Here is a 20,849-nt window from a genome sequence, read left to right on the forward strand (position 1 = left end):
TCTTCTTATAGTTTTGCCAAATGAATAGAGCAATTCTGTGGTCCCATAAGTTTCTGTGGATGCTGTTCTTCATGGCCTGAGGCAGAGTTTCAGTTTCAGAGGAAGAGATCTGAATGTGCTTTCCCTTTCCCCATCCTTCAAGTCTGCCCCAACGACCACAGAAAGTTTGACACCTTATCCAAGATTGGTGGTGTGACCTTGCGGGGTGGGGGAGAAAGAGGAGGGATGAAGGCAAGCCAGTGGGAGGGGAAGGACTGGCTGCTGGCTCCATTTTCTTAATATGACTCCATGAGATAGGTTCAAAGGCAAAAGACCAATCCTGTGGCTAGGCAGAGTATTTAGAGTACTTCAGACATCTGATTGTAAGCACCTTTATTAAAGGATTCAGAGAAGCTAGATTTAGCGAAGCAAGTCTAATACATATATTGTGATAAAATAACTACGTTTTCTAACTTGCTATTACTATACTGCCTTTTAACAGTAGGCTTGGTACTTACATGATCAAGCATGATCATCCTTTTCTATTCTAATTACATGACTCCTGTCCTATAGGAAAACAAATAGAACTTGCCTAGGCAAAGTGAAGATGGAGACAAAAGCAAACTTGACAGCCACCCCTTTTTATGATTTTTTCAGAAAGGCTATGATTGATAGATGAGGAAGAAATGCCCCATTATATAGGATGCTGGAATTTTCCAAGGCTGGTATCTATGCAGTATGGCAGTACTTTGTACTAGAGATGTCAGGGCAATGCACAATGGATTCAAGTGTGTTCACTTATCTCTGAACCTGGCCCATGGCATCCCACAGCATTGTCTGAGACACATGGGCTCCGTGGAATCCCACACTTATATACTTCCTGGAATTGTATATAAATTTAGTCACACAAAAATATGAAGGAAAAATAATGTCCAAACATCCACTGTGCTTTTTTTTCGTGGGCTAAAACATAAAAACGATGACTTGGGGAGGATTTCTGCATATCTTATTTTTTCACTTTTGGGGAAACGTGTGCAATTTTGTATTAACTAATACACTTAAGTGCTTGTGCCTATTTGATTGTAGTAATTTATGTATTTCTGCATGTTTGCAAGTGCACATTGGTACACATGCAAGTTGGAGCGAGTGCAGTGAAATTTTCTACAAAAGATCCAGTTTCACCTGAGAGCAAATGATAGAATGAAAGACACCAGACAAACTACAGAGGAGCACAGATGGAATGGATTTAACAAAATCCATATGTCCCTGCTTTATGGCTGACTGCTCCATTTTGTGGAGATGTATAAACACGATGAGATATTGCTTTGTCCCTCCCACTCCTTGGAGTCAAGAATTTACCATCTGTGTATGAATGGGATAAGGAGGGAGCATGCAAGCCCAAGAGTCCTTAAATGCAGATTGCCTCTATGTCTGAATCATCCCTAAATGGAAATTAGTGACAAGGATCAAGCATTAGTTTCACAGTAAAATATGTTAGTTGGATTAATTGTCAGATCCCGCACCAAGATCATGGGCATATTTAGATGGAACCAAGATACCTTGAAATAAATGCATTTTTCTACTTAGTATGTGTGCTTACAATCAGCCTTTAAGCTCAAAATCCAAAATCAGTTAAGTTGGATATCAAACATTAAGGGACATTCCTATGTGTGTTTAGACCCCAAAAAGTTATATGGCTTCCAGCATGCCCCAGCCTGCCATGCTTGTGGGGCGTGGTGGGACTTGTAGGGCTTCTTCTGCCTGAACATACATAGATTATGGTTTAAGACTATGTAGTACCACTTATTTCCAACTTCTGGTTTTGTGGCTGAAGTGTGAAAAGTTTTTAATCAGTAAAGCATAGAATTAGACTTAAGATAGACTTGGGCTTCTTATATTCAAAGCACACATGTTTAACCTTAGTTGTATTAGTACATAATTTTGGTACAAGCCTTTTTATGTTTAACCAATTATTTTAACCCCCCCCCCCTTTTATTTGGAGCCTTTTAAATATTGTACTGAATTACAGCAAATGTTAATTAAATTGGGAGACCTTTATTTGGTCTGCAGTCATTCCTGATGATTACACACTCTTCTCAGTTTTAACACAGAAGGCACATTTGCCAGTACTGTGAATTTACACATCTAATATTTGAAGGACATGTTGCAACAAGCTGTTCAAGAAAGCAGTGTTTTTAAAGAAAAAAAACATACATAAGTTTGAATGTTGTTTTTATTATGTTCATCTCAGATAATGAAGAGAAGTCATGGATGCAAAGCTTTTAGTCACGTTGACCAAAAGTTACCTCAGGAAACCATATTACTTTCCCTCCTTTAAGCAGCTGTGAGAATTGTCTTCTGGGGTTACTACTCCAACCTAAAGGAGAATGCCTTCATATCATCAGTAACTTAAATGTGCAGCTACTTGGTGGAAGGGGGGTGTCGAACCGATCATTGTTTTTCTTCTCTTGCTTGTGAAGGATTTTGTTCACTGGTGTTTTATGTTTAAGGCATTATTTAAGTATTTATTCCTTTTAGTTCTTCTGAAAAGGCTTATTATGGTGCAGCACAAAAATTCATTAATATTAATAAAGGCATTTGCCTTTATCGTTCCTTGTTACTAAGACACCAGCATTGTCGAAATGGATGCTGGCCTTTTGGGTAATACTTTCAATCATTTATCTATGTACTGGCTAGTAGAATTTCAAAAGCTTTGCTGAAAAATATTCAACCTATTATAATGTAAGAGTCAAGAGTCTTAAGCAATGTAGTTTTGTATTAAATTTCATTATGCAAAACATGCATGCAGAAAGCTGGCACCTTTAAACGGGAATGAAAACTAAAACCGAAAAATGAAAGGAAATAACAAATATTCATCTCTAGCCAGAATATTAATGTATCAGGAAACAAAAAGATAATGAGTTGGAAGAAAGGAGAGAATCAGTATAATTCACCGTGCTGTCATATGACTCGCTTTGAGGACAAGCCAGAAACAGATTCTTTTTTGAACATGCTGCTTATGTTTTCTTAAACATGTATTTTAAAATTAATATTTTTTATTTCCAAGCTTCAGTTGAATCTTGCATTTCCTAGAAATGTACCTTAAAGAGCATGATTAGAGTGCTTGCATGTTATATACAGTGGGCCCTTATAAGTATAACAAAACTGCTCAATATTCTGACTTGACTCATTTTAAAATTATTGAAAATTCTTTTAGTGCCTGCTTGTATAATCATTTTCCCAGATGGCAGCTGTCTCATGATGTATTTCATACTTGAATTTATACATTTTAGTGGGGTGGGGGGTGGGGGGTGGGGGTTAAGTAAAGGCTGAAGTGTATCAGGCATTATGAGCTTAGCCTGGATTGAGAGCTGTGCTAAGTACCCAGAAGGTCCGGGAATCAGGCCCATAGGACAAAAATGGTATACGTTCACCTGTGCTTATTTGCATATACAAATATATGTGCATAATTAGAATTAATTGCTATAATTTAAATTTTATAGAAGGCAAGCTCATTAGCCTCCTGTTTACTTTCAGGGGAGAACTGTACAATGTCCCAAATTGTGTTTGCTTAAAACCTATCCTTCATGATTACTGGGAATAACTCCCATTGAACCTTGTGGAATTTACGTCTGAGTAAATCCTCACTTGGCCTTTCCTCCACCCCTTTCACCCAGACACAGTACAGAAACCTCAAGAACAGAGGCTGTTGCTTTGATGCTTCAGGTCTGGACCAGCTGAGGAGACTGCAGTTGCTGCTACCAAAGGCAATGCTGTATTTTTTTTTTTTTTTCAAATACTTGATGTTGGTAGTTCCTGGGATTCTAGAAGACATTTTTTTTTATCGTTCTTGAGCCCCAAGTAGCAGCCTGATCGTCACTGAGTTCTTGAAGTACTAAAATGCACAGTGAGATACCCACCAAACTAACTACAGATGGTGCATTTTTATTGCTCATGGCTACCATTTGTTTTTGGTTGGTCAGCTGGTTGTTTTCTAGGAAATTATCCATCCCCAGGTTTCTCTTGGGATCTAGATAATGGAATTATCTTTAGGATGGCTGGGCAGATTGCATCTCTGAGCACTGTTTACTGAGAAGTAAGACTTCAACCTTGCATGCACTTACCTAGGAGTAAGAGCACTGCATTCAGTTCAGGATGTCATCAGAATAGTGTAATATTATGTCCTGAACATGTTTTTTTATCCACAGGTGTCTCTGTACACTAAGCTGCCTCAGGCATCAAACTCTGTCTCTGTCTGTCTGTCTCTGTGTGAGAGAGAAAGAGAGAGAGATACAGAGAGAGAGAGAGAGCGCGCGCGCTCTTTAAAGGACTTTGTTTCCTAATGACACCTCTGTAAAAAAGGATATATGGACAGAGAAGAAAAATACATCTGATAGACATAGACTCCTTTTATCTTCCTCACTACATACAATTGTCCAGGGCACAAGTGCATTTGGGTAGGCAGGTCTTTGCAGAGTCAGGCACACTAGAAGAAAGTTCGGTAGCAGTGTTGCAGTTTGGAACAACAAAAATAATTATCAGACTGTTAAAGGAAAAGTGTCGGTCTCCCCTCTAGTTTGAAAAGCTTGCCCTTTCATGCTACACTCCCTTATTATTCTGCTAAAAAAGTGAGTCTTCAGATCTCCTACTAACTGCAAGGCTACTAAGTTCAGAGGGGAAAATCAGGTCTTTCTTAAGGCAACTGAATACCTCTGGGGCAGCTCAATATTTCGGAGTCCTGTGCCCCATAATACCACTCATGTCCTGGATCGGTTTTGAATTAGAGCAGTATTACCTTCATAGGCTGGTCTTCTGTGCTTACACTAAATATATCTGAGAAATGCTGGTGATGCCACTGATTCTAAGATTGTATGCGTGAGTTAGCATGATTTAGTTAGTATGATTTAGTTACAAGTTAGTATGAGGGACAAATGCATGGTATAATCCTTAACGTGTGTATGTCAGCAGCATAGCGCCAAGACAGTGAAAGTTAAACACCACAATTTTGAAATGTGCATTAAGGGGATCCCCTCTATTGGATGTACACCTTAAATTGGTGAGGAATGCTGAGAGTGTCAGAGAAGCTGAGAGCAATGCTGCCAGGAGGCTAGACTCTTACTGGACTGGTCTCCTAGCAGGGTCAGCCACAGTGGAATGGTCTAAGCTGAAGCACCAGACTAAGATGCATCCTTCCTCTTCAGGAGGAGTGGCCTTAGCAGAAGGGAATGGATCTCTCTAATAGTGATGGGGCTGAGAAACTATTGAAGGGCAGCTGTGGTAGTTGAAGGTGACACTGGATGGAGATCTTTTGTAGACAATGGCAGTGACCCTCAAGCTGACTCTGGTTAGAACTGTGCAAAAGAAGGATGTGGTAATCCACTTTGAATTTGCTCACCTTGCAAGCCCTATGATGAAACAATCCAAAATGAAACAAGAGATCAGGCCAAAGCTTTCCTTAGATGGAAAAATGACAACACTGAGGCTGTCATACTTTGGACACATCATTAGAAGGCATGATTCACTGGAGAAGAACTGCTAGGGCAAGTTGAAGGCAAAGAAGAAGAAAAGATCAAATAAGAAATGGATCGACTTCATCAAGGAAGCCACAGCTTTGAAATTAGAGCAGCTAAGCAGGGTTGGATGTCATGGATAGGATATTTTAGAGGGCTTTCATTCTTAAGTTTACCATAAGTTAGAGACAGTGGCACATAACAACAAATTAAGGAGACCTAGAGGTAGTTCTGTGGCTGGGGAGCTGCTGTCCCCTATTTTTATTTTACAAACAGATGATTGAAAAACAGTTTTCAGTTTTGTCCTTAAATAGCTTGCAAACCAAATGAGTTGTCCCCCTACTTTTTTTGGCACTCCCCAGAACTTTTAGGCTGGCTGCTTACTGAAGTGCTGCTTTGAGATGCCGTAGTGACAAGAGGCTTCTGGGTATTGGAGGTGCTCCAGAGTAATGGCTTGCTCTGTTGAGGAAACATGGAAATGTTATAAATGGAAGATGTTGAGCATTTCTGAGACCTGACTGCCTCAGGAGGGTTCAACAGATGTAGTGTCTGTTACTGCCAATACAAGGACCCCCCACCCCCGCTGAGAAACTTGGTCCTTGGAGGATTAATCCAGAGGTGTATTAATCCTGTTTCCTCTTGTTGTGTTGTCACTGCCTGTGGCAACAGCTGCTCCTGTGCTTTGATTTCTAGAATTGGAGGGCAAATAGCACAGACACTGTTCACTCACCTGTCCAAACAGGCAAGTGAGTGCTGGCTGCAAGGTGCAGCTGTCTCAACTACTCCAACACCTAGAGACAGAGTGGAAGAGTAAGCAAGACTGAGTGAGAAGTTAAGTGACAGCTGAAACAACCCTTCTGTTGCTCAAGGCCATCATATCAAAGGTTTGCTTGGGCTGGCATTGGAAGTCCGTCAACAAATCTGGCTGCAAATAACATGGGTGCTTTAAGAAAATACATCCGCAAAAGTTTAGATGTGGTTGTTCACAGTTTTCAAGGAAAATTCAGTCCATAGGTACAATCCATAGCTTAAATTACAGTAAACCTTCAAGGCACTTGGTAGCATTGCAAGAGCATTGAAGAAAATGACTCTTGCAGCATTTTAAGATTTCAGTGAAATTGTTTGTTGGTAACTATTCTTTTTTAATTAGGTAAGTTTGGTTTCTTCTGGCAGAGCTCTAATGTTCTCTCCTTCTTTACCATAGAGAATTAAAAGAGGTCATGCTTGTTCATGAACTATACGGACTTGACCTAATGTGTGAATTTTGTAATGATGCAAATACTACCACCCAGTGATCATTTATGAATATCACAAGAATTACACCATAGCATATTAGCAACAACCCCAAAAGGGAAGGGTGAAAGTACTCCCATTCTAGAGGGAGATGTACATTAAAGCAGACATTTTAAAGGGCTACAGAGAGATAAGTGTGTGCATATGCATATGTATTGACCATGTTTAATTGACTAAGAGATCATGACTAGCCCAGGGACACTCAGGGAGTTTCATATATAAGTCTGACACTTTGGAACAAAAGAAGAACCTGCTGGATCACACCAAAAGCCCATTTAAGCCGTGATCTGGTTTGGTCAACCAGATGTCTCTAGGAAGCCCATAACCAGGACATGCATAGGCAATAGCACCCTCTCATTTTTGCTCTCCATCAAAGTGTATTCCGATGCATTACTTCCATTGTTTTCTTTGACAACAAAGTGAGTATTATGCGCTAAGTTCACATTAACATTAAAATGCTTTAATTCTTTTAACATAATGTATGTTTTGAACATGCTAGAAAAAGAGACTATTTCATGATAGATGGAAATGCTTCAGATTTATTTCTTGTTTAATAAAAGGACTCATTCTTCAGTTTGTCACACTGAAGTCAAATAAAACATATGCATGTAAACTAAGAGAAAAGGAGAGCCTCTCTTACATACATTACCAAATATCACTGAAAGAGCCTGCACTTAGTATGTCATAGATATATAAAAAGAATATGACCTCTTTATAGTGCCAAAAATATTATGATGACTTTAGCTGAAGGCAGCTGAGTTTACTTATGTATATAGATGAGCTCAGATTATCTTAAAGCTGATCTTCTTTTTAAACAAATGCAAGTTTTTCTGTGGTGTATTCAGATTAAGGGCAGAACTAGTTTGCAAGATCAGTATGTGCCTTTTTAGTCACACATTTTCAAGTATTGCCCTTTTCTGTTCAGGACATCTATTCAGAACGGCTGGGGATCAACCGTGTAACCTGTCCACAGTGTCGAGTGCCTTCCCAATGGTCAGCCACCCGGTCTTTGGTCTACATGCAGCCAGCTCAGGGCATACAGAATTTGGTGGCTTGGGGACACTTGGTACACCCACCGCCTTAGCAGCACATCCCCAACTAGCACCTTTTCCAGGTAAGCAGGTATTGCAAGAAATACACTTCATGCAACCATGAGTGCTTCTAAAATAAGTAGGCATGGATTTTATATATTCCATCATTAATGGATGGAGTCCAACTCTTCTTAGTTTTATTCATAACATCAGGAACATCTTCAGTGTAAGAATATTCCTGATAATTATTTATCAAGACTGCAGTCCTGTTCACTTTTACTAGACAGTTGCTCCAGTGCAACTCAGTGGGACTTACTTCTGAGTAAATATAACACTGTGCTGTTAATTGATATAACTGTGCATCTTTAATTTAGCTATGTGAAAGGCAGACATACCTATACATCTTCTGGATTATAATTGGAAGCCCAATAAAGTAATTAAAAAGTAGAAAAAAGCAATGCAAGACTGTAGTTCTGTTCACACTTATCTAGAAGTAAGTCAAGTTGAACTCAAATGTATTTTATTTCACTGTAAGACTCTAGATCTCATGGTTCAGATAGGCTTGAAAATGTGATGGTCACAAGAGCAAATTGTAAAATACAAAAGCTGAACATCATAATGCCTTTGGCTTTCATCAAAAAATATGCAGGTGCAGGCCTACCCTTTCGAAACATAGTTTCTACCATGCTTATGAAAACAATAAGCAAGTTACATTAATATAAATATAAATGTTTTAAATAACATAAATACATAAATAACATGTTACTAAAATGTAAAAATTGAAAGATATAATTCCTTTTATGATAGCTGGCTCTCAGAGATAATGCCAAAGACAGAGAAGTACGAAGGGATAGAACTCAATGATTCCAGATAGGTCCGTATGTTTCACAGTAACTGTCATTCTTTGCCAAAGCTCTGATAAAACATTTGAGAAATGGCCATATTCTGGTGAGGTAAGGTCTTAGTCATTTGTGCCTTCCATTTCTATATTAGGTAAGTAGCATTCATTTTTATTTATTTCAGTATCAGCTCAGGGCTCTGGTGTGGCTTGTATTGTTAAGGTTTACTGTGGCAAATTAATAAATGGCCATAATTAAATCAAAGAGTTGTATTCCAACAAACACTGCTGCTGGATGCTCTCCCACATACCTGGCAAATTTGCTCCAGAAATTTGCTCCTAACCCTAACCCTAATCCTGTCCAGAAGATGCTAGGAGCAGGCAACATGTTTGCTGTAGTAGTGGAGGAGAGGAAGGGTATCCCATATGTACATCATGATAGGGAATCAAAATTATTTTCGAGGCAGTAGATATTGGCCCTATGATACTGTCCCTCTTTTTTATTTTTCTCTCTTACACCAAATAGTTTGTGCAGTTGTTCCCATTTTGTCTTTGACAGGTATTGCTATTAGACTTGTTCTCTCAGTTTTTGAGAGTTAATCAGCAATCCTGCCTTTCACTAGAAGAAGAGAAATTACTTTCTGTTGAAGAAAATATTTGATTTTACTTCAGCAGCAGTTGTATTTTAGGGACTGGGAGCTTTCAGCAGCACTAATTTGTAATGGAGTGTCTGGTCTTTACAAATAACCTTCTGGATGCTTTAACTAGTAACAGATCACTCTGTCCGTAAGAATTGTTTTTTAATGCACAGGATCCAATTCTGTTGATCGGTAAACCAATTTGCACTTGTGTATAATTTGTAGATAATGTTATTTGGCTTTATATTTCACCAACAAGGCTGCAGTCCTATTCTCACGTGACAGTAAGCCCAATTGACCTCAATGGAATTTACTTCTGAATAGACACGTCCAGGATTGTGCTGTCAATCATGTCATACCACTGCCCTGGATAAAGATTAGGTTAAATTGCTTACCTTCTGTGTGGTGCAATATCAGCTCAAACATATTCATTCTAGAATGGCATGTCATTTGTCACCATGAATGGCAATTTCATGATTGCTGGCAAGCCATAGCTCCTCACTGAAAATGGATGCGTGCTTTGGGGAGCACATACATTTCCAGCATAAACGTGAGGGACATACGTTTCCCATTCTCTTGGTGTCAGGAGTCCTGTATAGATACAGGAGATAGAAGTTTAATGATACCGATATCATCGATGTGTGCAGGGCAGCTGTGGGGAAATCCTTGTAGATGTGGGAGTGCCTATCTGAACAAGGAGCTGATGCACTTAGGCAACTGTTTGATCTCCTAGATACCATTGCTTTGACGTATGACAGCAAAGCATGTCCTCTTTCATGTCCAAACTCAAAGTACCCAGAGCTGGCCAAGTTATCTTAGCACTTGCAAATGTCTCTCTCTGGGAGGAAAATAATGAGCAATAATAAGGAGCAATAATGCATTCAGTAACAGTTAATTTACTGCCTCTGTGACAACCAGAATCACCTGCCTGATTGCAGCACCTCACTCTGCCTAATAGTAGGGCTGGCCCAAGAAATGTTTGTTTTTTGCCTATCCTTTTTCATTTTCCTCTAGATTGTTAGCAACTGCCTTCTCACCACATTTGTCTCTTCAAGTTTTGTTGTCTTTATGTGCTTACACTCTTTCTTGGCAACAATAACAATACATGTTGTGAATCCAGTGTTCTCTGTAATAGTCCCGACATTATATTATCTACTGTAAACTTCCCTCTCTTAAAAACATCTTTCAGGTTGAGTGAGATGTAGTCTGAAATTTGTTAAAAAACATTGATATAAATTAGGTGCAAATTAGTTCCATCAACTTGTCTAGAATTGCTGGATTCTTGCTTCATAATGATGGCGGACTGCATATTGTTTGCACAATTTCTGTCTTTATTCAGTGATGAACTTGATGTATGCACTTTAGGAAAAAACCTCCTGCTGAGCAATGGGAAAAGGAGGAACTTTAGAGCAAACTAGATTATATAAAGGTTTTGAATGGCATCACCTCTAAGCTCTTCTGGCTCCCTTTCAAAAAAAATTCTGGGTTTTGTGGAAAGCATATTTGCACATAAGAATATTTGCAGAACCAGTTTTCTAAGATGAGAACACCTTGTCATTTGCTTCTCTAACTTCTTGAGTGAGTTTTTTTCCTAATGGGAAAGGGTTTTTAATGCTTCTGTCCAGTTTATATTTTTTAATCATGGTGGTAATACGGATTCTGTATTTTCCTTAGAAACCCATTCCAAAATCAGTGCAAAAGGTAGACTAATGAGCTGCACTGAAGGGGACTTTTAAAATGATAAATAACTTAGAATGTTTGCTGAAAATTCTTTTCATCTTTGTTAATTTAATCAGAAGCTGTTAACAGTGCTCCAAAGAGAACATTGTATGAAAGTACGACAGCCACAAATGGAACACTTGTTAATCAGTGTTTTTCATAAAATGTCTGATTTTTCTTACTTGCATCAGTTTGACAAATATGATTTCTGACTCTCTTGTTTATATATTGTCTAATATCCTGAGGTTTTCTTTAGATTTCTCTTTTTTGATAGACTTATCCTTCTAATATGTTAACAAGTAACCATACTACTGAACCTTTTTCAAAACAATTAAACATGTATCAAACCAAAACTCAGTGTTTCTGGTGGAGTAGTTGTTTCTTCTCTAAGCAAAAGAATTTGGTCAACAGTGCTGTTTAATGGGGAGGTTCTTAGACCCATCTTGAACATTTTATACCATTTATTCAGAAGCCAGTAGAATTTCTCTAGAGTAAAAGGTTTCAGACTCATGACAGAAACATTTGCAAAAACATAGGGAACAAACATCATTTGGAGAATCAAGTTGTAGAATTTGAGTGCTTCCAGATGACACATTTACCAATTATTTCATATGTTTTAATCTTCAATATGGAGCCCTCCCATGCTTTTTCTGCTGCTTCCACCATCTTTTTTCATACCAGAAAAAATCTGTTAAGGAAAGGAAGCAGACTAGTTGCACAGTAAATGTTCATTTGGAGCCCTCCATCTGGAAGCACCTTCAGTCATGAACAAAATGGGACCTGCAAAATAATTTACTGTATAATGAAGCCTTTAGTTGGCTTCCATGTTGTAGTTGTACAATATCTCCATAATGCAAGTTATTTAATTACCCCCAGCCCCCATAAATGTAAGCAGTGTCTATCACTTTTTGGTAAGTTAAGCAGTATTCATCACTTCCCTCAAAAACAGGGCCCAGCAGTGTGTAATTAAAAAGGTGGGCTGTGGGCTGTGAAACTCTTCTGTGGGCAAAGGCCTCCCTGCTGAATAAATAGATGGTGATTCAGCTGATTAGCCTGATTAGTTGGGAGTGGAGGGAGGAATGGAATTGGCTCCCCTAATCCCAGAGGCAGAGATTGGCTAGCCAGTGCTAATTATCTCTTCATCGGTTTGTGCTCTGGCCCTGTTTAGCAAGGAATGCCATACACAAAGGGCTCTGTTTGGTCTATCAGCTGTTTCCATGAGGCCACAGAAGGTGTGCAAAAATTGAGGCAACTGTGGGGACACAGCGGAGAACACAGTTTAAGCTAAAACTCCACTACAGATGATGTGAGACACAGAACATATTCCCTACTCTGAATGGCATGGTTCCCCAGGCTCTGAAGTTAAATGCCTTTCAGAGCCTGCTATGTCAGAGTCTTTCAAATGGAGATGACAAGGGCTGAACAGAGCACATGCTCTGCTAGTGCTGATGTCCGCTGAGTTGCATCTGGTGCTGCTCCTTTCCCCTGTCATGTTCAAGAGCATGTGCCTGGTGTGGTGATGTCATTGTTTCAGTTTCCTTTATGTGACATGATGAGTCTCCTTGAAGGGCCAGAACAAAGAAAGCTATACCCAGTCTCTCATGGTACTGGGGACATTGACTGGCAGTAGCTGTCCAGGGTTTCAGACAGGCTTGTATTTTTCCCAGTCCTACCTGGAGATGCCAAGGATGGAGTGTGGGATCTTTTGCATGTAGAGCTTGCAGTCTGTGTCACTGAGTTATAGCTCTTTCCCAGTGTTAAGATATCCTATGTATTACAGGGCAGAAGGGAGAACTTGAGGTGAAGTTGCTTCTGAAAACATTGTCATGTCAGGTTTAATGTATAGTTCAAGCCCTTTGAGCAGGGCTAAAAGCCGAGTCCCAGAAGAGACGGAGCATTGAGTGGATTATTTCCATTTGGCTCTCTGATACTATGGTTTCTTAAATGCCCATGAACCAAGCAGCTGATCTTTGCAGATTATGAGATTTCAGTCTTGTTTGTGTGTGCTGTATGTTTAATGGTTTAGCTGACTAGTTTCGAAGCTTCTGATACAGAGGTAATGTGAACCTTTTATCTTCAGACCAGTTTTATCACTGACCTAGTCTGTTAGGCCAGCATTCTGTTAAATTTTCCTCCAACAAAAATATAACAAAAATCCCTAACATAGCCATGAGAAGCAGTACAGTGTATCCCCGTGAAGTCACGGTTCAGCATTCACGGCTTCAGTCTTTCATGGGATTTTTCTCCGAGCGAGTCCAAGCTGATCTCCTTGCGAGTAAGCCCGCATCTCGCTGTGTGGTGGCTTACTTGAAAGGAGATCATTTCCTCCGAGTTTGGGCTTGCTTGGAGAAAACGATCTCTGTGTGCGCCTGCCTCTGCCTCGTCACATGCGCACCCCCCACCGGCCCGGTCCGGCCTGCACCTCCCACCCGCACCACCTTGGCAGTCAGCATCCATTGCCAGCACCAAATTCACGGTTTTTCACAATTCGTGGGTGCTTTGGGAAAGTAACCCCTGCAAATTTCGGAGGACTGCTGAATTGCACTGTAATACTGTGCCTCCCAACCCAGCCAAGAACCACAGAAGAGTACTCTGCTTGACAGTAGCACAGGCCTCTAAGAGGGCCAAAGGAATTAATAGGGCCATGCTAATTCTCAGTGTAAATCATTCAGCAGGGTGGCCAAGCCTTTTTTTCTGCTTGGGTCAGAGATTGGACTGGGTCTAGTTTATAGATCTAAATAATCAGTTTTCTCCGAGAATACCTGAATTTTAGAGGCTACTGCCAGCTCCAGCACCTTGCTCAAAAGATGATGGTTTCCCAAAAGGGGTTGAACTACTGCTGCCTTAAGGGGGCTGAAACTAACCTCCCTCTCAGAGGAGCCTTGGCTATCTCTGAGGGCCATAATCCCAGCCAAGATGGCAAGGGACCAGAGCATGTGTGGTCGCCTTTACTTCTGCAAGGATCTTGTTCCCATACTCAGCTTATAAAAGCTGGAAAATGCCCATAACAAGACCAGATGGTGTGTTAGCTGAATCCCTTGCTGACCCTGTTAAAACAAAGGCATATCAAGTCAGTGTGGAAATCGGCCATTTTATCTGGAGAATATAATCCAGTAGAACACAGTGGACCCTTGAGAGCTCTTCCATGTCATCATACCAGACTTATTCAGTAGGCCTGTTTTAGTCTGAAAGAGCTTCAGCGGATAAATTTGTGGCGGCGTAATGTTGGTGGAAGAGTTTCTTGCCACCAGCACTGCCACCTACTAAGTCTGAAGATAGGTTCTTCCTTGTGTTTGGTTTCATTTACCATGAGTCTCCTCCATTTGCACTTAAATTCTTGACCCAATTTTTCCATCGGCATCTCAAAATATCAAAGACCTAATGTTGATCTACAGTTTGGTTGGGGACATTTGGGTGTGATTCTTCATGTTGAAGAATCTCTGTTTCACCTGCTGGAAAACTGCCAAAGAATTGGTGGTCGTTATCCCCTGTTGTTATTTCTACCTCAAATGTGTGGTTTTTTCAATGTTTGTTTTGTTACTAGAGGCTAGAGGCAATAGGATTTTAAGGGACATGTTTTATTGGAAAATACAGAATCTCAAGGCAGTATTAGCTGCCTGATTGCATTTCACTTTCTCTTCAGTTATATTTAAAAGAAGGATGGCAGTTGTGTACTGATTCTGTTGAATGCAGTAGTTACAGAGCTGGACATAAATCAATATGATTACACTTTCAAAACTTCAGAAAAACAAGGACAAAGCCACTTGAGGATTTTTCAGTGCATGAGTTCTGTTGATTCTTCACATGCAGAAGTGGGATCTTTGTGTGGACTTACAGTAAAGGGGAATCACAAATAGCATGTGCAGAATATAACTGATGTTCCCTTTGTCTTTTCATTTTCTTTGCCATGGGCCTACAGAATGGTGGAGGAATGCAGAAGTGCACTCACGTACTGGCACTGCTTTCTTCCCACCACTTATTGGAATTTCTCCTTTGTTTGCCCCTCCTGCTCAAAACCACGACTCCACTTCCTTCCATTCAAGGACCACAGGAAAAAATACCCGAGGCAGTTTGGAGAAAGGTAAGCTCTATAGCTGCAGCATAAAAAGCATAAAATGTGTCACAAGTGATTCTCACTGCCTGGAAAGTCTATATGTCTTTTCTCTGAATTCCTGAATCACTCGGTTCATACATACATGTTGCAGATAATGGGGATTGTGTGTTGGCTGAGTATGAAAGGCGTGTGTCTACCACAGCTCTTAGTGACTATAGTGAATGAGACTTTGGATCCAATTGCTCTGTAATGTTTCCTGGCTTACTTTATAACTCTGCAGCTGTTATATCTGAGTAGCCAAAGCAGAACAGAAATGATTTTTTTTTCCTTTTGATAGGATGGGAATAGTTGGCCCACTTAATTTTTTAAAAAAACTAACAAGACCAATTAACTTCATCCAGGTATTATGCTAGTAAAGCAGTAAGTCTAAAAGATGCGATCCTATGGCAGCTAGTAGGACAGTCATGGTAGCACTAGAAGCCCCAGCCCAACCCCAGAAAAGTGTCCCAAGCTCAGAGATGGAACTCTGTTTTCAGAATGTCCTCTCCTTGCCCTTGCACATCTTTCCATGCCAGTTTTGGTTCTGAAGTTGCAAGAGCTGGCATGAGAGGGGAGCCAGGAGAGCAGGAATGAGGCTCTGCAGAGATGCAAGGAATCACTGTGGTGCCTTTGCCCTTCTTCTCTGCAAACAGAAATGCTCAGAGAGCTGAAATTGGCCATATAAACATTTTGGAGGGTGATGGAAGCATGGAGGCAATCTTCACATCCATGTTCCTCCTGCCCTCCATTGGATGCCCACAGTCCTCCAAGCCACACTGGATGGGGCCCTAAGTTTATGATGTTGTGCCAGTTTTCAAATAAATCTGTGTTATTGTTTAGAATATGCCTTCTGTCCTCTTCAAGTGCAATTATTTGAAATTTGCAATATTTCTGTTTACTTCTATACTACTTTTTTGCCAAGGCACTCAAAGTGGTTTACTGCTTTAAAATAATGAACCAAATAGACAAAAAATCCCCAAAGCCAGAATATTACTCTGTCACACCACTTGAGTATAGTTCTCTCTAACATGTCACTGTGCTGCTTTGCCCTCTGCACTTTTAAAATAACTAATACATTTTAATGTAAACAGAAGATGGAGGAAGACCATTACCATGAACTGTTGGAAATATCCAGCATCAGCCTACGTGCATGACAGCACCTCTCTTTTATAATGCACCTCTCTTTTATAAAGGCTGTAGTTGCCAGGGAAGGCTGTGCTTGAGACTGGGAACTGCTACCTTTGATGAGAGGTGATAACGGTATAGATCAGTGGTGGCAAACCTATGGCACTTGTGCAACAGTGGGAATGCAGAACCCTCTCTGTCGGCACGCGAGCCAATTTGCCCCAGCATCACCCCAGCAGCTGAGCATTGGATAACAGTGCACACAGGGGACATGTGCATGCTCAGAAAGGAGTAGTGGTACCAGGTGATGATGTCACAAGCTGCAACACATTAGCCGTGACTCATCCGAGCTTTCGCATGGCTGGTCAGTGCGCTGCCAAGGATATTAGACTGGCTGTTTTCAGGTTTTATTGTAATGTTGGCACTTTGCGATAAATAAGTGGGTTTTGGGTTGCGATTGAGGCACTCATTCTCTAAAATGTTCACCGTCACTGGGTTACGGTTAGAAAAATGAGGTGTCCTGGCATGGTTTTGATGGTTGGAATGTGTTTAGAATGGGCAGAAATGATGAACTGTGCAGAAAAAGCTAACTCAAGGAAATACATTATTTTCAATGAAACTTTAGCCCTATTTTAGGGTTAGGGGTGTGTGCCAGGATAGGGTTAGGGTTAGAAAAACGAGGTGTCCTGGCATGTGTTGGGCCACAGCGGGCATGCAGAATGGACCACAGCGGGTATGCAGAACCCTCTCTGTCATCACGCAAGTCAAGTCGCTCCAGCATCACCTCAGCAGCCGAGTATCGAATAACTGCGCACATAGGGGCCATGCGCATGCTCGTCAGCTCAGACTCATTCAGGCTCTCGCATGGCCTGTCAATGTGCTGCCAAGGATATATATATCTTTTCTTGGACTGGCTATGAGTTGTTTTTTTCTAAACTGAAACCTCAGTTTTCAGGTTTTGTTGTAGTGTTGGTACTTTGTGATAAATAAGTGGGTTTTGGGTTGCAGTTTGGGCACTCGGTCTCTAAAAGGTTCGCCATCACTGGTATAGACAGATAGACCAACTCAGTGGCATGACACAGTAAGTCAGTGTGGGATGTGATCCATCTTTGTTTCAGAGGGTCTTGTTGAGTTGCCTCAACTCGGCAGCATGGTTTGTTAACCATGTGCAATCCACTCAGAGTGGGTTCGGACAGCATGACAAGCCGCTCTGAAAGAAATGAGGCCCAGCCCACCATGACTTACCATGTACATAAGATGTCTTCATATAATTATCAGATAAGATATTGTTGATACCTTTGCTTTTATTCGCCTTTCTTTTAAGTAGTTACTAGAAGGGTCGTTGATGTTGAGCTATGATGTTCATAGCAAAAAATGCTGATGCAACATTATGGAGCATTTTTACTTCTCTATATGACTTGGCATTTGCTTTCTCTGTTCATCAACTGTGCGGTAGAAAATGTGTGTAAAAACCAGTGGCAAATTCACTGCGATTGCTGTTGTGGCCATGGGCAGTATCTGCTATGGCTGCCTTGACTCCACTGGTTCATTTGTTCTTGAGGGACCCACCACTTGCCCATCGATGCTTTGGTGCTTTGTGAAATAATTTTAATTGGAGCAGGCCAGTGGATCTTCCTTCTGTAGCCATTCCTCATCCCAGAAACAGGTCTTTCTCTCATTTTTGGTTATTTTTAGAAGTATTCCAAACCCCCTTGTGTGATTCCTTGGCCCTGGCAAGCACACAGGCACAATAGTATACTGCCAAATCTGACAGTTTCCATTTAACACTTTCCTTCATTTTTTTAACAAGGCCACAAAGCCTCTTTCAAAATGCATCCTATTAAAATCAATGCATATTTTACTCTAACTTGCATTTGATATTTGTTGATTCTTAATTTAATGTTTATTGCTTTTCAAGGTGTTAATGGATCAGTAAATGGGAACAGTACCACTTCAGTATCAGGCATCAACACATCTATATTATCTACCACCACTGCAAGTTCTGCAGCACAGGCAAAAGTTATAACTTCAGTAGGAGGAAGTCGCAAATGTAACCAGGAAAATAATAAAAACCAGATTCTGGATGCCAGAGCTGACAAGATAAAAGATAAGGTAAACTCGGTGACAACTCTTAATGTGAAAGATATAAACTACAATCTAGCTTTCAGTCTTTCTGCAAAACAAAGTCTCTTGCTGGATTGGAAGATGGATGTACAGCCACTGCTAATGGGGATGGACATTATGCTTCCTAGGACATTATGTTTCCTAGGAAACATAATGGATGTGTCTCTTCATGGAGATGTGCAGGTTTATCTGTGCCAATTAATTGCATACACAAAGTCAGAAGTGGTTCGGGTCTGAAGAGTTTATTAACAAAGATATTCTTAGATTTGTGGCAACGCATGGTGCAGTAACATGCATCAGAACAACAACAACAACAACTTGCTTTACATGTGATTGTTTAATTCATGAATTGGGGGACTACATCAGACAGGTGTGCTGTGTCCCACAGATTTGCTGTATCCACTTTGCATCAGCTTTCGAACAGGGACACACAGATTTGGAACTCTGGGTTGCTCTGGGACAAACAACCCAGAGTGTTAATGCAACAACAATGCAAGAACTTTGGATTTTTGATTCCTCAAAAATGTTCACAAGTAACATGAAGTAGGAGTGTTCTTGGGATATTTATGGAAGCTGTTGCAAAACAAAAGTGGTGACCAGCCTTGATGTAGTGCCTAATTTGTTGCCACACAGCCCCAACTAGCTATGAATCATTTAATTCATAGCTGGTCAATAAAGTTTGTTACTGTGGGATTGTCCATATATTGGAGGAATTATGGCACACGCTTCTGCTGGGTACATATGGCAACCTAACCCTAGAAACATAGAAACAGAGTGAGTCAGAAGGGTCTCCTGGGACATCTAGTCTGATCCCTTGCTCCAGCCGGATCCACTCATGGCATGCCTACCATGTGCATGTCCAGCCTAACCTTAAACACCCTCACCAATGGGGCTTCAATCATCTCCCTTGGAAGCCAATTCTATACGCTTAGGGGTCCCAACCATCAGGAAGAACATCCTGGCATCCACTCTAAATGTTGGTTCTCTGAGCTTTGCTCCGTTGAAATGTGTTCTGCCCTTCACTGCAGGGGGAAAATGGTCATGACCCACCTCTGCGTAGCATCCCCTCACGTACCTGTATGTTGTTAACATTTCCTTCTGAGACTCCTCCTCTCAAGACTGAAAAGACCCAGCTCCCTCAGTCTCTCCTTGTATCCTCTCCTGACCCAACATGGAGATAGTTATAATTGCATGCTCAGTATGAGCATGGTCTGCCAGCAGGAATCAGTTTGTAAGAACTGGATGGTTGAGACATTTCCTTTGAAAATGGTGCTACTAAGCAGATCAGCTTGAACATTGGTTACAAAGCTCTTTAGATTTGCAAAGTCTTATGCAATTGATTTTATTTTGCCCCACGGAAACCCTCTGGGCTAGCCTGCAATTATCTCTATTTTACAGATGAGAACTAAGGCTAAGAGTTAGTGAAATGCCCAATGATACATGGTGAATCACATGATGAATTCTCCAGTCTTAAAGTTTAAATTCAACTTTATCCTCTGGTGCACATGGATGAATGTGATACAACTAAAGATCGTTGCATTAGTATTGGTAAGAGTTGGATGATTCAGACAGTGAAAGATTTTTTTATGTGCAGCCTTCTTTCTTTCCTTTTAGAAACCCAGAAAGAAAACGGTGGATAGTTCCAGCAACAGTGAAAGTGATTCTGGCTCTTCTTCAGATACCTCCAGTGAAGGCATTAGTAGCAGTGATTCTGATGATTTGGAAGAAGATGAGGAAGAAGAGGAAGATCAAAGTGGTGAAGAAAGTGAAGATGATGACTCTGATTCAGAGAGTGAAGCACAGCAGAAAAATAAGAACAAGGTGTGATAATCTTAAGAGTTACCTTAAATTGCTGAATAGTGTGTTACCTATTCAGCAATAGTTGGTATAAAACTACCCCAACTTTTGTAGTTTTATATGGTTAGTTGAAGGAATGATATTTTTGAAGAAATTAGCATAGTACTACTAATTAAGTTGTAGTAGAATATATCCTGGAAGTAGTTAAGCTTGCTCCTTTTTGCTAGCTTAATCCTCATGCAGAACCAAAACCATATATAAGAGGTCATACATTATACCATGCAATCTTAGATGAAAATACTCATTTCTTTTCTGAAACTTGATCACAATGAACTTAATTTGGGCTAGTTCACAGGCTGGAATTTCACCATTTCTTCATTAAGACAAGTGCTGTAGGAAGCTTCCATACTAGGGCATTGCTTTTCTGCAATTAAAATGGTAGTTCTTCATGGAACATAAAGGGAAAACTAGATGGAACATTAATTATGTGATTTCAATCAGTGTGCCTAGTTTTAAGCATTTAAGTAGCAGTGTGTGTGCATCTGCACATGTGATGTGGGTCAGAGTATGCACAGAAGGCTAACCCTTCCTTGCCATGCTATAGCCTCTGAAAATTGTGCTAGTAAAACTGGGAGTCCATTTGTATGCCATGCAGTGCTTCCAGGGGGACAGTGTACAGTGTGAAATCAAAGGACTTGGCCA

At 40.5% G+C, this 20,849-nt stretch overlaps 1 protein-coding gene across 17 annotated transcripts in view; it reads left to right on the forward strand.

Moving 5' to 3' along the window:
• BAZ2B (bromodomain adjacent to zinc finger domain 2B) overlaps window positions 1-20,849 on the forward strand; it is a 644,512-nt gene that overhangs the window by 549,398 nt on the left and 74,265 nt on the right. For 15 of the 17 annotated variants that reach the window (XM_044418074.1, XM_044418065.1, XM_044418076.1 and 12 more), the window contains 4 exons: window positions 7,708-7,896; window positions 14,928-15,089; window positions 18,145-18,338; window positions 19,965-20,171. In XM_044418074.1, the coding sequence (XP_044274009.1) occupies window positions 7,708-7,896; window positions 14,928-15,089; window positions 18,145-18,338; window positions 19,965-20,171 (752 nt within the window). The remainder of the gene's footprint in view (window positions 1-7,707; window positions 7,897-14,927; window positions 15,090-18,144; window positions 18,339-19,964; window positions 20,172-20,849) is intronic. The other 2 variants (XM_044418080.1, XM_044418082.1) reach the window with 1 other exon arrangement.

This window comes from Varanus komodoensis, unplaced genomic scaffold (assembly GCF_004798865.1).
Source record: "Varanus komodoensis strain SLA01 unplaced genomic scaffold, ASM479886v1 scaffold9, whole genome shotgun sequence".
In the NCBI taxonomy this organism is placed as follows: Eukaryota; Metazoa; Chordata; class Lepidosauria; order Squamata; family Varanidae; genus Varanus; species Varanus komodoensis.